This window comes from Lepidochelys kempii, chromosome 5, assembly GCF_965140285.1.
Source record: "Lepidochelys kempii isolate rLepKem1 chromosome 5, rLepKem1.hap1, whole genome shotgun sequence".
Classification (NCBI taxonomy): Eukaryota; Metazoa; Chordata; order Testudines; family Cheloniidae; genus Lepidochelys; species Lepidochelys kempii.
Genome location: NC_136384.1, coordinates 136,107,013 through 136,123,715, shown reverse-complemented (window position 1 = coordinate 136,123,715; position 16,703 = coordinate 136,107,013). Strand labels below are relative to the sequence as shown.

At 48.4% G+C, this 16,703-nt stretch overlaps 1 protein-coding gene across 8 annotated transcripts in view; it reads left to right on the top strand.

Moving 5' to 3' along the window:
* Window positions 1-6,929, top strand: part of TDRD7 (tudor domain containing 7) — a 106,387-nt gene extending 99,458 nt beyond the window's left edge. For 7 of the 8 annotated variants that reach the window (XM_073346061.2, XM_073346058.2, XM_073346059.2 and 4 more), the window contains one exon: window positions 6,431-6,929. In XM_073346061.2, coding sequence (XP_073202162.1) covers window positions 6,431-6,651 — 221 coding nt within the window. In that variant the 3' untranslated portion in view covers window positions 6,652-6,929. The remainder of the gene's footprint in view (window positions 1-6,430) is intronic. The other variant, XM_073346062.2, reaches the window with a different exon arrangement.
* Window positions 6,930-16,703: the final 9,774 nt, after the last annotated feature.

Sequence of the window (16,703 nt, the reverse complement as noted above, 5' to 3'; positions counted from 1 at the left end):
TTCTTAGTTATGTGTAAAATGTTCAATAATCACATTATCCAGACCACTGCTGGCAGTTATTCAGAGTCAGTGCACTTGCCTTTCTCTTCCAGAAATGTGGATGATCACAGCTGAAAATAATGTATACTTTTTTTAGACCCCCTTTCTGCGTGCTACCAAGTTCTTTTTCAAGTGCTTGCACATGTCCATTCCAATGCAGGTGTGTACGCATCCCAAGTACAGTTGCTGGATTTTTTTCCTTTAGTGGTATCCATTGGGTTGGCTCCAGCACTTCCAGGTGCAGCTCAGTCATAGCACTGGTATAAGGGGCCCCACCGAGCCTGCGTCCCTTCAGTTCCTCCTTACTGCCAGTGATGGCTGCTGGAACTTACCTCGTTGCTCAGGCAATCTTACCTCGTGGTTTCTTTCTGTTTTTTTTGTGTATATAGTTCTTGTAGTTTGATAGTAGCAATAGTAGTTAATGTGTTTTGGATGCCTCCACATTTAGTTGGCAAGGCTTGTCCACTGCCCAGTGCTGGGGCATGCCTTGGTCACCAGGCTTCAAGCCCTGCACTTCCTGCGGCAGATTGATGCCATTGAGCGACCCGCACTAGACCTGGGTTAAGTGCTTAAGGGAAGCTCACAGGAAGGACCGTTGCCACATCATTAGGGACTTAAAACCCCGCACCCCAAAAGACTAGACAGTGAGATTGAGGCCTTCTCATGGAGGCAGCCCTGAGACCAGCATCGGCACCACGCTCGGACTTGGCACCAAGCACCTCAGCTTCAGTATGGAGCGTGCCTCCTGCCAGTCGAGAATCCCAGCACAGGTCCTCCTTCCAGTGCCTAAGAGGCACCGTAAGCACCAGGAGAAGTCGTTCCCTGGTGCCAAAAGGAAGCAGGCAAGAGGACTGAGATAGAGCGGCCCGATGCAGGTCTCGCACTCTCTCCCCAGCACCCATGCCAGCTCTGCATACGCTAACATGGGAAGTACCATCCTCCAGCAGGCCTTGTACTGAGCAGTTCATGGTACTGTCAGTCCTGGAGGCATTTGCAGCTGCTAGAGACTTGCTCACATTGCCTGTGCCAGGGTCTCCGGAGATCCAGGACTTGGCACTGCCAGTTCCGATGAGCAGCAGAGAGCCATCCCCCAGCTTTCACATGGCACCGTGACCACTCTGTGGGGAAAACCCCCTCTAATAGCCCCTGACTTCTCCACGGCACCAGTCATTAGTACCGAGAGGGTTGGCTAGCTTCAGCACTGTCACTGGGTCTCATAGATTCAGCCCTACCTCCCAGTTTTAGCCCTGTGGGGGCAGGTGGGCTCTGCCACAGATCCCAGCTTCAGCTTGAGGCTTCTGCCCCACAGCAGCACCAGGGCTTGAGGCTTCAGCCCCACAGCAGCACCGGGGCTCAGGGATTTAGTACAGGGCTCAGGGTTGCAGCCCCGCAGCTCCTGGCTGCTGCCCTGCCGTGGCACCAGGGCTCGCAGCTCCCAGCTGCTGGCTTTAGCTCTCTGACTGTTGCCTGGAGGGGGCATTGGGGCTCCAAGCTTCAGCTGGGGGACCCCACCAACCCCCTGAAAAGGCTCACAGCCCCCCGGTTGAGAACCGCTGGCCTATGGGACCATGGGGACCAACACCCATGCAATGGCCTTTCTGGAACCTGTGGGGATTTCCTCTGGGCCAGGGCACTGTCTCAAGGCATTTGTACTCTGTGGCCTCGGAAAGTAGGATGTCTCTGGTACCACGCTAAGAGACACCAGACCCAGACTGTAGTGCCGAACCTCAAGAGCAGGTTCCACAGGTCTCGTTCAAGACAGAGGAAGGGGCAGAGGCCCCTCAACCAGCTTTAGCCTCCTCCTCTTCCCCAGATGAGGCGCTGGTGGCTACTGGTGCATCACTACCCCAAGATGACCACAGTGCTCACCAGGACTTTTTAAAGCGGATGGCCTTGAACTTGGTATTCAAGCCAAGGTGGTCAAGAGGTGACACACGGCCTATTAGATATCTTGTCAGGGGACCAGTCCCTCAAGAGTGGCTCTACCTCTTAACAAGGCAATCATGGATTCAGTTAAGGCGCTTTGACAGACCCCCGCTTCTCTCCACCTACAGCTAAACACACACACTGAAAATACTTGTGCCAGCTAAAGGGTATGAATTTCTGTTCTCTCATTCTCTTTCAGGATCCCTAGTGGTGGCAGCCACCAATGACCGGGACTATCAGGGTCAAGCGCCCAAGGCAAACGACCCCAAAGAGCTGGACTTGTTTGGCAGGAAAGCCTATTCGACGAGTGGGCTATAGCTTTGTATAGCAAACCAGCAAGCTTTGCTAGGTCACTATGATTTTAATATGTGGGAGGTGATCCAAAAATTTAAGGACATGCTTCCCCAAGATGCCAATAGGAGTTCTCTTCATTTGTTGAAGGGAAGACAGTAGGCAGGGTCTACCTGCAGGCAGCCTTACACTCCACTAATTCTGCGGCCAGATCATTGGTCACTGCTGTTACCATGTGCAGGAGCTCGTGGGTATAGTCCTCAGGGTTTCCCCAAGAGGTGCAGCAGATCCTCCAGGACCTCCCATTCGAAGGGTCCTTGTTCTTTTCAGAGCAAACAGATGCCAAATTGCACAGACTTAACGACCCTTAAGGCAACCCTAAAATTTCTGAGTCTGTATACACCAACAGCATCCAGAAGACACTACAGGCCTCAGCAGACTGGATGCTATTTTACACAGCCTCCCAGACAGGAGCAGTGGAGGATGAAAAATAAGGGGTTTGGGTTTAGATCCCCCTCCCCCAACCTCCTCCTCAGGGCCTATGCATTCTGCCCCTAGACATGCAGGCACCTTGAAGCACTCGTTTTGACAAGATGCTCAAGGATGACATTTCAATCCCCTCAATTCTGGACCCAGTTACCCTTCGTTTTCCAGCCAACTGTCCCTCTTCTTCAATGCCTGGAAACATATTACCTCAGAAACACAATAGAATTAGGTTACACCTGCCAATTTTTGTCCACTGCACCTTTCCACCCATCCTCCCTTGTCTCTCTTCAGGGACCCTTCTCACGAGCAACTATTGGAACAAGAAGTCCAATCTCTCCTTTGGGTGGGAGTCATGGAAGAGGTTCTGCACCATCTATGGGGATAGGGGTTTTATTCCCATTACTTCCTAATCCCAGAAGCCAAGGGAGTGTGAGGGCTCAGACCAATCCTAGACATGTGGCTGCTCAAATGCTATCTCAAGAGATTAAAGGTATGCATGGTCTCCTGGGCTTCCATCATTCCTTCATTGGATCCAGAGGATTGGCATGCTCCCTTTGACCTAAAAGACACATACTGACTTTTCCAAAGCCACAGAAGGTTCCTAAGATTTGTGAAACAGATTCATTAATTTGTGGTTCTGCCATTCAGGCTGTTGGATGCCTCACTGGTCTTCACCAAGTGTATGGTGGTAGCCGCGGCCTTCCTCAAGAGAAAGGGAGTTCTCCTCTTCCCATATCTTGACGACTGACTAATCAAGGGCCGGTTCAAAACTCACGTGGAATCTGATATCCCTCTCATCCAATCGACCTTCTGGGCATTGGGCCTGTTAATAAACAACCTGAAATCCACCCTTATCCCTGTACAAAGGCTAGAGTTCATCAGGGTGGTTCTCAACTTCATACAGGCGAAGGCCATGCTTCCTCAGGATTGCTTCTGTTCAATCTCGACCCTGATAAGCTCTCTCCAGGTACTTCCGATAACCATAGTCCGGATATGCTTGAGCCTTTTGGGCCACATGGCATCATGCACATATGTGGTACAACACATAAGGCTACATTTCTGACCTCTCCGGGCCTGGCTGGCCATGGCGTAGTCACCCTCATGACATCATGTGGACATGGTACTTACCATTCCATCTGAAGTTCTTGACCCACTGACTTGGTGGCTGAACCAGTGTAGGAGTACCTTTTTTGAGGCCCCAACCATCTGTATATCTGGTCTCCGACACCTCAGTGCTGGGTTGAGGAGCCCACCTAGGGCATCTCAGGACTCAAGGCCTGTGGTCTCAAGAAGAGCTCTCACGCCATATCAATCATAGAGCACTCTGGGCAATCCCCTTGGTCTACCAGACATTCTTAACCAACATTGCAGACAAGGCAGTTTCAGGTCTCACAGCCAATACAATCACTATATACCACATCAACAGGCAGAGCGGAGAGCATTCTCTCTCTCTCCTCCCCTGCTCCCCCAATACCAGGAGGCAATCTGACAGTGGGAGTTCTGCATTACACACTCAATCTACTGAGAAGCATCTTACCTGCTGGGTACGCAGAACCAATTTGTGGATCACCTCAGCAGGTCCGTCTCCATTCACCATGAGTGGTCCCTTCAACTGGACATTGCAAAAGACATCTTCCAGAAGTGTGGGACTCTCCTTATAGACCTGTTCTCTACGCATACCAACAGGAAATGCCATCAGTTTTGCTCCTTGTAGGACCACAGCCCAGAGTCCCTTACAGACGCCTTCCTGTATTACACCTCCCTCCCCCCCTCCCCATTCCACTTGTCAAAGATTAAGTAGGACTGAGCACATGTCATCCTTGTAGCCCCAACATGATCGAGACAGCACTGGTTCACCACCCTCTTATGCCTTTCAGTAGAGCCTCCAATCTGGCTCCCATTGTATCCATACCTGATCACCCAGGATCCCACAGTCAGCTGCTCCACCCAAACCTCATCTCTCTTCATCTGACAGCCCAGATTCTTCATGGCTGAATCCTGAAGAGCAAGCTTGTTTGGAGCAGGTTCGTAGAATCCTACTAGGCAGCAGAAAACCCTGCACCAGAGCAGCTTTCCTGGCAAAGTGGAAACGATTCTCCACCTGGCTCCCCCTACACAGTCCTCACTGCAGCTTATTTTAAACTGCCTTCTGCTCTTGAAACAACAAGGTCTGGCCCTTTCTTCCGTCAAGGTCCACCTGGCAGCCATTTCAGCCTTCCATCCTAAGGTCGACAACAAATCAGGCTTTTCACACAGAATGGTCGTCTGTTTTCTCAAAGGCCTGGAGAGGTGTTTCTCTCAGCTGAAGGACCCAATACCTTCTTGAGACCTAAACCTCATCCTGTCAAAGCTGAGGGACCTGCCCGTTGAGCCACTGGCAACATGCTGACTGTTGCATCTCTCCTGGAAAGTGACAGTTTTAGTGGCCGTGACTTCAGCCAGGAGGGTTTCGGAGATCTGAGCCCTCACATTGGAATCTCCGTATACAATCTTCTTCAAATAAGATAAGGTACAGCTGTGCCCACATCCAAATTTCCTCCCGAAAGTGGTCTCTCAATTCCACTGCAATCAAGCAATTTTTCTACCAGTATTCTACCCTAAGCATATAGATAAGAACAGCGCCTACACTCCTTGGATGTCAGACGGGCCATGGAGCCTTATATTCAAAGGACCAAACCATTCCGCAGATCGACTCTGCTGTTCATAGCAATAGCTGAGAGAGTGAAGGGGCTCCCCATCTCCTCCCAGAGGATTTTGTCTTGAATTACCTCATGTATCCAGGCATGTTACAAACTCACGGGAGTCCCTCTTTCACCTAACCTGACTGCTCACTCCACAAGATCTCAGCCCTCTTCGGCTGCTTTCCTAGATCAAGCCCCAATTCAAGATATCTGCAGGGCAGCAACCTGGTCCTTGGTGCACACGTTCTCCGTGCTCTATGCCATTACTCAACAGGGCCAAGATGATGCCAGCTTCATCCACACAGTCTTGCAGTCAGCTTGTACTTGAACTCTGAGCCCACTTCCTGTGGAACTGCTTGTGAGTCACCTACGTTGGAATGGACGTGTGCAAGCACTAGAAGCAAAAACAGTTACTAACCTTTCTGTAACTTGTTCTTCGAGATGTGTTGCACACGTCCCTTCTGAGTCCTGCCCACTGCCCCCTCTGTTGGAGTTGTCGGTGGGCTTGGCGTGGCCCCTTATACCGGCACTGTGAGCATCCAACATCGGGGGGCGCTGGAGCCAACCTGACAGACATCACTAAGGGGGGGAAAAAAAAATCCAGCAACTGTTCTTGGGGCATGCACACACCTACATTGGAACGGACGTGTGCAACACATCTCAAAGAGCAGTTACAGAAAGGTTAGTAACCATTTTTTTCCACAATGTGACACAGTTGATGATCCTTACATGGGAGGCTAAACAGCCATTGAAACAAGAGTAAGGATTGAAATGTTTTTACAGAACTTTGTTAGCTTCACTTTCTTTAATAGCACTACTTTGAGTGTCTTCCACTTCAAGTGTAGAATTACTAAGAATCTTGATTTTGGGGAAAAAGAACAGGAGTACTTCTGGCACGTTAGAGACTAACAAATGTATTTGAGCATAAGCTTTCGTTGGTTTTGGGAGTTTGTCACTTAAATCAGTCTTTTCTTTAAATGGCCTTATTTGCTTTATATTTTTCCTAGGAGTGAAATGCAAACAGTGGTCAGAAGAAGCATCAATAGTGTTTCGAAACCATGTAGAGAAGAAACCCCTAGTGGCACTGATACAAGCAGTTAATGAAAGCACAAGATCTTGGGATCGAAAAATAGTGACCTACTTAGTGGACACCGCACTACCAGATACTGATATATGGATTCATGACTTTATGTCTCAATATTTTGTGGAGCTTTCAAAGGTTAATTAATCACTGCTTCTGACACTATAGCAACTAATTCAGATTCTTTAGCAATAAAAACTGTAGCAGGCTTTTAAAGAGAAATTTAGCTGTTTACATGATCTTGAATATATGAATGCAGTAAGTTTGAAAAATCTGATGCTTGTATTTAACAGAAGTTTCTGTTTTCTTTGAATTGACTTTCAGAGAACTTGCACTTTGTTCACTAGTGTAGCGTTAGAATGTTGGGATGAAAATTCAGATTAAGTAAAATGTTATTTATCAATAAAAATTATTGGTGACTTGTTTATTTTCTTGCTGGACTCTTTTTTCATTCTTTTCAAACTTAATGGCATTTGAGGCTTGTCAAAATTTGAGTTTATTTACAAACTGTTAATTTCTGCTTCATCCGCTCCTTAACGAACACAAACATCACATCTGAACTGATTCCTCATTTGTTGATAGTTTCAGAAATACCCTGTCCCTGAATCCAGAGTGTAAGAATTATACTTGTTTTTACGTGGAGGTGTCCGCAGCAGAACAACCTGCGTGCGTCCTGACGGCTGCAAATACTGGGCACTGTGAGAGCTGCAGGCACCTTTTGCCTTCTGCGTTTGGGTGAAGAAAATGCATTCCAACAATCCCGCTTTTTTCCTCCTACTTAAAAACAAAACCCAAAAAAGCAGCAGCTTCTTGCAGTCTGCTCAGATGGTCGGTCTGTCCTTGATGGTTAACACCCCTCTCCCTAGCCTGCTTTTTCGCCCTCTTCTTGCCCCCTTCATTTCATTTAGGACAGTCAAATGCTCATGAGAATGGTTTCCATTAAGTGCACCTTCATCTCATGTTAGATCTGTGGATTTTGGTGTATTCCCAGCTAACAACCTACTTTACAAGACTGAGTTCCCCAGTTTTCATGTGAACCAGAGCTTCTGACTAGCTTGGGCTGATCCTGCTGACAGTTCCTGTGTGGGGGAATTTACCGTCCTTCTTGAGGGACAGTACATACCCATTTACAGTGATCTGAACCCATGCTGTATGTCCTTTCTTTACCCTAGGGGATATTTAAGAGAAATGTCCTCAAAGCCTCAGACCTTCACCTCCTACTACCGGTACATCACACACCTCACATCCCCTGTGCATGCAAGGGAAGATGTAGCATAAGGCCATCCAGCTCTAGAGAGCTGAAAGGATTCAGAGATGTATACTTCATCTACTTGTGGTATCTGATACACTGAAGGGGAATGATCCACATCGCTAAGTAGTTAAATGGTTTATGGTCTAATGTTTCAAAGTAGAAAGAATCTGGTCTGTCGTCACTTCACCAGCCTCTAGAGACTCACTTACAACAAACATTAATCACTGTAAGCTCTGAGATGGCGGCTTGTCCATGGGTTACCTAGCTAGTCAGTAGCAGAGCTCACTGGTCCTCACGTCCAATCCCCTGCGCTGACCACTGGATCTTCATCTCTCTATAAAGTGTCCTGGTTCAACACTGGTAGCTTGAGCTTTCGTTATGTGGCATTGGCCTTGCCATGGCCAGATATACAGAGGTCTCCTCCCAGTGTTTGTGGCCTTCCTTCCCCAGTGCTAGGTGGATGAGTGCCTTAGCACTGTCATCTCTGAGCTGTGCCATGAATCTTCCAAATCTCCCTTTGCTGTAGGTGTGTTAGACTACCAGTAAAAGAGCCTTTGCCTCAGAATGAATGTCTTGTCCTTTCGCTTTCCAGCAGGTGGGATAGTGTCACCAATAGATGGGTGCAGATTCTGTATTTACCAAACATAATCTGCACCCATCCATTAGTGACACTATCCCGTCTGCTGTTCACCTGTCTGGCTTGTTCTCTGTTCCTTTTACACACCAAACTTCGTCAGTTATGCTGCTTACTCTTTGCCCCAGCTCAAGAAAAGCAGCCAGCCATTACTTTTCCTCATTCACTCTCCCCACCTATCCCTGCCTTACACATATTCAGGGCCATGAAAAACGTGTCAGAGACCATGAAATCTGGGCTCCCCTGGTGAAATCTGGTTGTGTGTGCGCTGTTATCCTATGCTTGACAGATGTCACGGGAGACCAGCATTGCTCCGACTGGGCGTTGTGGGGGGCTCAGAAGGCTACTTTAGGGGAGTGGCATGGTATGATATTGCCACGTGCCCAGATGTGAAGGCAGCGCCGCCCCAGCAGCACAGAAGCAAGGCTGGTGATGCCATGCCATGCCATCCTTACTTCTGCACTGCTGCTTCCCTCAGAGCAGGGCGGCTGGGGAGCGGCGACTGCTGACGGAGGGCCCAGCTCTGCAGGCAGCAGCGCAGAAGTAGGGGTGGCCATGCCAGACCCGGCCATCCGCACTTCTGCGCTGCTGGGGGCAGTGGCTCTGCCTTCAGAGCTGGGCTCCCAGCCAGCAGCTGCCGCTCTCCAGCTGCCCAGCCCTGAAGGCAGAACCGCTGCCAGGAGCAGCACAGAAGTCAGGGGAGCAGGACCGCAAGCCCCCCTACATTAGCCTTGTGACCCTCCCACAGCTCCTTTTTGGGTCAGGACCCTACCGTTACAACACCGTGAAATTTCAGATTTAAATAGCTGCAATCATGAAATTTATTATTTTAAAAATTCTATGACCATGAAATTGACCAAAATGGACCCTTAGCCGTCTCTTTTCCAAGCTCAAAGGACAAATGTACTAAAACTTTGCTGTTGTGGGAGTTGGGTCAGTTTAGCAGGGGGGTGAGGGTGGGATTTGTTGGTAGACGGGATTGTAACTCTAACAGCACCCCAGTGGAGGAGGGCAAGGGACGCACTGGTGTCTGGGAGTGTGTGTCTGCTGGCCTGACCAGTTCAGTGTATCCCAACTCACTGTCCTAACCTGTGTCTACAAGGTGTTGTGCTTGTGTGGTGTTACGTACAGAGGACAAATTCAGAATTGTAAAGGCCTAGAATTTAAGAATTTAGATGTATTCTTATCACTTGGCTAGTTAGAGGTATAAAAGAAAGAATCAAAATCACTGTCTGCTGGTGTAAGGGCCTTCTCTCACTGTGACAGTCTGAGGCCCTGTGCTTAGGCTAAGGCCTCTGGCTAAGCGGCAGCCCTAAGCTGGGAAGCGAACAGTCACATCCTCACATTCCAAACCAGTCACACTGAAATCAGGTGCTATTGGGCTGTTCGGATACAATCCTGTCCTGATAATGCCTATCGCCTCCAGAGAAAGGGAAGTGCCTGGAAGATGTAAAAGGAAACTTAGTTTGATAGCATCCTGTCTGGCAAGAACTCACTTATCAATAGCTGGGATGTGAAATCCTCACTTCTGCGTTTGTTCTATCATTGTAGTCCCCATTTCCCCGTTGTTTGTATAATCTCTGTCTGGTTCTGTGATTTTCTGTCTGCTGTATAATTAATTTTGCTGGGTGTAAACTAATTAAGGTGGTGGGATATAATTGGTTAAATAGTCCATAGTATGTTACAGTATGTTCGGATTGGTTAGTTAAATTTCAGGAAAATGATTGGTTAAGGTATAGCTAAGCAGAACTCAAGTTTTACTATATAGTCTGCAGTCAATCAGGAGGTGTGTGGGGGCGGGGTGTGAAATGGAAACGGAATGGGGGTGGGGAAATTGGAATCATGTTTTGCTAAAGGGGGAAATGGGAACAGGGAATGGGGCTGGGGAAATTGCAATAGTGTTTGGCTAAGGGCAGGAATGGGAACAGGGACACAGGTGTAAGGCTCTGTGGTGTCAGAGCTGGGAAGGGGGATACTAAGGAAGGAAACTGGAATCATGCTTGCTGGAAGTTCACCCCAATAAACATCGAATTGTTTGCACCTTTGGACTTCGGGTATTGTTGCTCTCTGTTCATGCGAGAAGGACCAGGGAAGTAAGCAGGTGAAGGAATAAGCCCCCTAACATCTTGGTGCCGATGACTCAGATGCATCGTATCGGATAGGTGAGTGGCAGCCTGTAAGTCCCCCTCCCCAACAGTCCACGCAGCTGCTTGGAGGGGGTATCGCGAAATCTCTTGTGATGGTAGTTGCGGGTTCTGGCAAGCCAGGGTAAAGGATTTTTTGGATAAATGGATAAGGAAGAACCAGGGCCCATACCAGGTACAGGGGTCACCCTGGGATGAGATTAAAAAGGAAATGGAGGAAGTATTAGGGGACCCAGAGGGATGGGGGGTGGCTGAGGAGCCCACCCTCCTTGGTATATGGGTAGTGGAAGAAGGTCCCTGCCCATGGGGACTGAATGCCTTCCAGGGAAAGGAGACACTTCAGTCCCCTTGTGAGAGGTTTGAAGTGAGGGCAGCATTATGGGAAGCTGCCAGGAATCTTTCAAGTTTGGTGCTGCTTCAGCAAGGGCTGCTGAAGGGTTGTAAATTAGTTAGGGGTGGTTAAAGATGATTTGGCACAACAGGGTTTAAAGTCAAAAGCAGAGTTAACAGACGACCTTTAGAGACTGGAGCTGGGACTTGGTCCTGGGGGAGTGGAGAGAAAGAAGGAGGGGGGAGTTTCAAAGTGCAAAATGGCAGGGTTTGCAGGAGCAGGTGGTAACCCCCACTCTTCTCCCAGAGCCAGAATGAGAACCTGGGGATAAGGGTTCCCAACTGTGTCAACCCAGGGAGCCCACTCTTGGCTCAGAGCTAACGATGTCCTTTTCTTCTTTTCCTCAGTTTACTTAATTTGCTGCTGGTAGCCTATACTTTAAACTGACCTGACCGGCTTAATTGGTTTCTTTCCACCTCTTCCCCCCTCCTCTCCCCCGCCTTTCCACACTTTTGTTTTTCTGAAGTTTCAATGGAGGGTACTTTGGATACTTGTGAGTTATTTTGGACAAAGTATGAGGGAGGTCTGCTGTATTCCACTGGAATTTTTGGAGTAAAAGATCCATGGGCATCCATGGAGACAAATGTTTTACTGCCTCTTTGAACAGTCTCAAGGCGAAGACCGCACAGGTTAAGGCAGCTGTGTGGCAATAATTGTACTTGGTGGCTGAGTTGTTACAGACAAATTGCACCACCTTAAAGAACTGAATGTAGGAGTAAGTGATTTAAAGAAGTGAGTGAAAAGTTACAAATAGCTTTTGCAAAAATTGATAATACAGGGTTTGCAGGAAAGTAAACATTTGGGAGTTGTGGAAATGGTAAAAGGTAACCGTTGTGGTGGTACAAGAAGGAAGTTTTTGTTAAATGATACAACCCAGTTATAGAAATGTAACTGTGTGTGCAACTCTGTGCAGTCACATTGGATGGAAGCTTGGTAATTAAATTATCCAAGGGGGTCAGGTCGAGTGGCTACTACCACCACTAGGCTTCTGTCCCCAGAAGCCTTTACAGCTATTCTGAGGGGAAATGGGCCCTTTTCCCACAGAAATGGTCTATAAGGGGCTGCTGCAGGCAGAGAGATGATCTGATCAAAATTATTTGACTATTGGGTAATGTAATTAAAATCACTAAAGGATGTAAGGGGTTTCTATTGGAACTTAACTTGGCTGCCCCTGGTTGTGTCTAGTTGTACAAGATGGGAGTGTAATCAAGGTACAGTTGTGTAAAACAGTAATCACAGTGCAACGGATGTTAGGCAAAAGAGAATTTTGTGTGTGTGCATAGGAAAAAGAAAAGGAAAAGGGGAGGAATGATGGGAACACTAAGCCTTGGGGTGGCTCTGAGGGATCAGATTGTTGCTTTGGTGGGTGTGCATGAAAACTCTGTGGGCATGGGGGAAGCAGTTACACCTTGTGTAAAATTAATATGGCTAATATAATGTTATGAAGGTTAGACTATGGAAGGAATGTGCATTTTCCCAGGACGTGTGCAGTGTATATTGGAGAAGTGGTAAAAGAAATGAGAACAAAACATGGTACTTAAATAAAATCCTAATAGGGCTCCAAAAGGAGCCACAATAGGTTGTGCTTTCTTTTTCAGATCTCTGTGTGTTTTGGAGCAGGAGATGAAAGTGGAAAGTAATCAGAACTCTGGTGGAAGTGGAATGTTTCCCTTTTAAGACTGTCTCTGAGCTGCTAATAGCTTTGGATCCAAAAGCAAGCCAGAAAGCCTCTGTGTAAATGCAAATTACCTAGCTGATGGGCACTAAGGAGCTGCAAATAATGAATACATCTGGTCAACAAACAAGCTACTAGAAGACTCAGATTATGGCCCTCCAGGAAAGGGAGGTGAAAAAAACAAGTCAAGCCTGAAAATAAGGGGGACAGGTTAACCCTAAAGGGTGGGTGTGTGTGTGTACAGTGCTAAAATCTGAAGCTGTGTCTCAGCTATTACCGGAGAATAAACTTAAAGCTTGGTACAGCAGAGAAACTATTGCAAACATGGTCTGTTGTACACGAGGGGAAACTGAGGTACACCACCTCATGAATTTCATAAATGACCAGTGAGTGGGGTAATTCACTAGCCTGACTATAGAACAAAATAAGGACAGCCTGGAGGTAATTCTTCTGTTTTTCCTGCAATTGGCAAGGAAATTTGTAAAAGAAAGTGGTATTATTATTATTAAGCAATAATCTGTCTCCACTAGTGGGTGGTGGAAGTTGTTTCTTTTGTTTTTCAGACACTCTACAAGCAAGCTGGTCCCAGCGGAAGAATAACCCAGAATACCATGGATCTATGTTTTGTGGTGTTTGTCTTGTTGCTAGCATTGTTGTGTTTTAATGAACGAAAAACCTCATGACATGGGTGGGGGATGGCTTCAAAAGGCTGACCTTGGGGTGGGGGAGATGTGTATGGGAATGCAGAATGCTCAGCTAGGAGGCCAGCATCTGTGTAATAGCTACCGTGGTACCTGGAAATGGAATGGCAACTAAGGTGGTCCCCACAAGCCCTATGGAAATAATGAGAAGGGGAGGAGCTCACTGGGAATCAATGGAGGGGTGTGTAAAATGGTGTAAATCAAGAGATGATGTTTGGATGTGCCCCTCTCCTCTGACTATAGAGGAGCAGGATCAATGGCCTATGCAAGGGGTGGACAATTGGGTGTACTGTGTATAAGGTGTTTTGCTGGGAATGTACATATTACTGGGGGCACAATTACACCAGCCCATAACCAAACTATACCCATCTACATGCTGCTTTCTGGACTATGGTGCACAAATGGATCTATGAATCTTATTGCTGTAAATAATCAAACCAGGGCATATGGCCTGATTCCATACCAAGTGGTCAAGCTGGTTTGGAAAATATCCCATTTCTCTGTGAACATTCAATGGACTTATGATATGGACAAAAGCATACAAAACCTGCAGGGGGCAGCTTGTTGCAACTGCCAGCAACTGGATCCATAAGATCTTGACCCTGTCGAAGGAGGAGAGGCAGTGTTTTGGGGGTGGCTCGGATGTTGGACCACACTGCAGTGGTCAGGACTCGGTGTTGCTGTGGATTTTGTATTGTTAATTGTACTTGTGTTACGTTGCATATGGGGGGGGGCTGGGTTCACTGCCTTGAATTGCGGCTAGGCTCCCTCCTCTACTCCCGAAAAGGAGTCAGCAGAAAACTTCCCATCACCCGCTTCGTAGCCTGGGTGGGAGGCAGCGCAGCTGCTTCTGCACAGAACAGTTCCAGCCAGGGCTGGCGGGGGCTCCCTTGCCACCCCCAGCCAGAAGCCACTACAGCTGCAGGGAATCCCCTGTGGGTCCCCAGCTGCCGCAGGTGTGTGTGGGGGAATACCCAGCGGCTCAACAGGCGCTGGGGGGCGGGAATCAACCTTGCCAGTGAAAGGAAGCCCCAGGTGGAGAACAGCCCTGATGGAACGGGCAGCTCAACACACATGCAAGGCGCATGCCAGCCTCATCCCATACAAACCAGGCTGCTGGGGGTTCACAACCAGAGCCACCTTGCAAGGCCCTCGTCCCGTCTCCTGCCTGGGACTCTGAAATGCCATCAAGGGAGCAGAGCCTGTGTCCGGCACAGAGCCCGGCACGCCCAGCCCGGGGGCGGGGGGGTCACTAGTGCCTTCTCGCTGCAAATCCAACTTGGTTTTGATGTCGATCATTCAAGGTCCTAACCGGAACAACACCATTTGCTTGGCTAATCTGGGATGCAAACGAGCCGCTGGGGTGACATTAATGCTGAGTAAGGAGCAGGGAGATGGGCAGGGAAGAGGCCGCACAAACCTCAGCCAGGGGCGGGATGGTGCCTCTGCCTTCCCCAAGAGAATCCAGTCGCTTCCCGAGGTGTGCAGCCAGGAGAGCGTGGGACCAGGACGGTTAGTGCGTGGACTGCTGTGTGCGTGTGTTTGTCCCGTGGTGAGCTGTCTGTGGGACCGTCACACCCAGCATGTCAGCGCTAGTGTAGCTGGCGGGGCTAATAGGCCAGGGTTTGCACCCCGTGCACACATGGGGTGCATGGCTGGCCAGGAGAGGTGGGTGTGTACAGCACAGAGGCCAGGCCCAGGGGCGGCAGGTTTGTATAATTTTTGGTGGTGCCCAGAACGGGCCAAGTCCTGTGCCCCCACACCCTCCTACACACACACACACACCTGCCTAAGGCTCTGGTGGGGAGTTTGGGAGGGGGCTCTGGGCTGGAGCAGGAGGCTGGGGTGTGGGAAAGAGTGAGAGGTGCAGCACTTACCTTGGGCAGCTCCCAAAAGTGACCCACTGTTGTATCAACCAGGCCAGGTACTAACAAGCTTCAAGAGGACTTTATTTTCAATGTGGAAACCTCTTTACCAAGCTGCTGCTGCACCCTCTGTAGCTCTCTCCCAGCCTCTCAACTCCTCCCCTCTCCTTCCTGTTTCCTGTCCTTTCAGACTCCCAACAGCCAGAGCTCCCAATTCTAATAATCACAAGCAACATCTAAACACCACATTCCTTCCTCTCAAGAAACTCTCCCAATTAAAATAAACATTATTGTTCTAACCACAGGAACAAGTATGAAACAAGACACTATACTGTTGGCAGAAATATGACACTGAAAACTCTGGAGATACTACATAACCTAGTCTCTGGTCCAGACAGGTGGTCGTCGGGGTCTGACAGGCCGTCCCTCAAGCCCCGGTTCCAGTGCAATGTCTTGTTGTGTTGGTACTACGGTGAAGTCATCCCATGCAGGCTGGGTGTTGGCATAATCTCCTCTTGGTGCATAGGCAGGTGCCAGAGAAGAAGCATGCCATACCCGCCCATCAGAAAGTCGATAGGTGCAAGGTCCCTTCTTCTCCATGATTTTAAGAGGAGCTGTGAATTTATGGTCCCCTTTGCGTAAAATTCCAGGGTTTCATATTCTAATGAAGGAACCACACTCAAACTTTGGTTCCTTAGCACCCCATCGCTTGTCTGTGAAAGCCTTAGACTTTGCTTGGTTTTGTTCAACTGTCTTTCTCACATCATCCTCGTTTGGGGCATCAGGTTGTGCCTTTAACAATCCGGCAATGTTCAGTTTAGTATTCATCTGTTTCCCATGCAGTAACTCTGTGGGTGACCTTTGCGTTGTGGTATGTCGTGTAGCCCGGTATGCTTGCAAGAAATCAGTAGTGAAAGTTATCCACAATCGCCCTTCTAGTTTAGCCGTTTGCAAACTCTCTTTCAAACTTCTGTTAAACGTTCGATTTCCCCATTGGCTTAAGGGTAATATAGGGATGACCTTCTGTGTAAACTGTTCCGCTCTGCTAGAAAAGTTTCAAGCTCCAGGGAAGTAAATTGACTACCATTATCTGAAACCAGTTCTTTGGGGTTACCTTCCCTGCTAAAAACTGAAGAGAGGAACTTAATTACTGTAGCAGAAGAGATTTGCGATGTAAATGCTACCTCAAGCCATTTACTGAAATAGTCTACTAAAGTGATGGCATAATGGCAGTCAATTGGAGCAGTATCAAAGGGACCTACAATATCAATCGCCACTTTTTCCCATGCAGATTCAGGAAGAGGAACAGGCTGTAATGGAGGGGTACATGTCACTGCTGTCCTACCATGCATTTGGCAAGTGACACAGGATTTTATGAGTGCTTCAGTTTGAGAGTCCATCCCTGGCCTCCAATACAGATCCCGTAGTCGTTGTTTGGTTCGGACACTTCCTGGATGAGTATCATGTGCCAAGTGTATGAGTTTTGACTGTAATTCTTCTGGCACAAGGAGCCGCTGTGTACCTCGTAGCACACAGC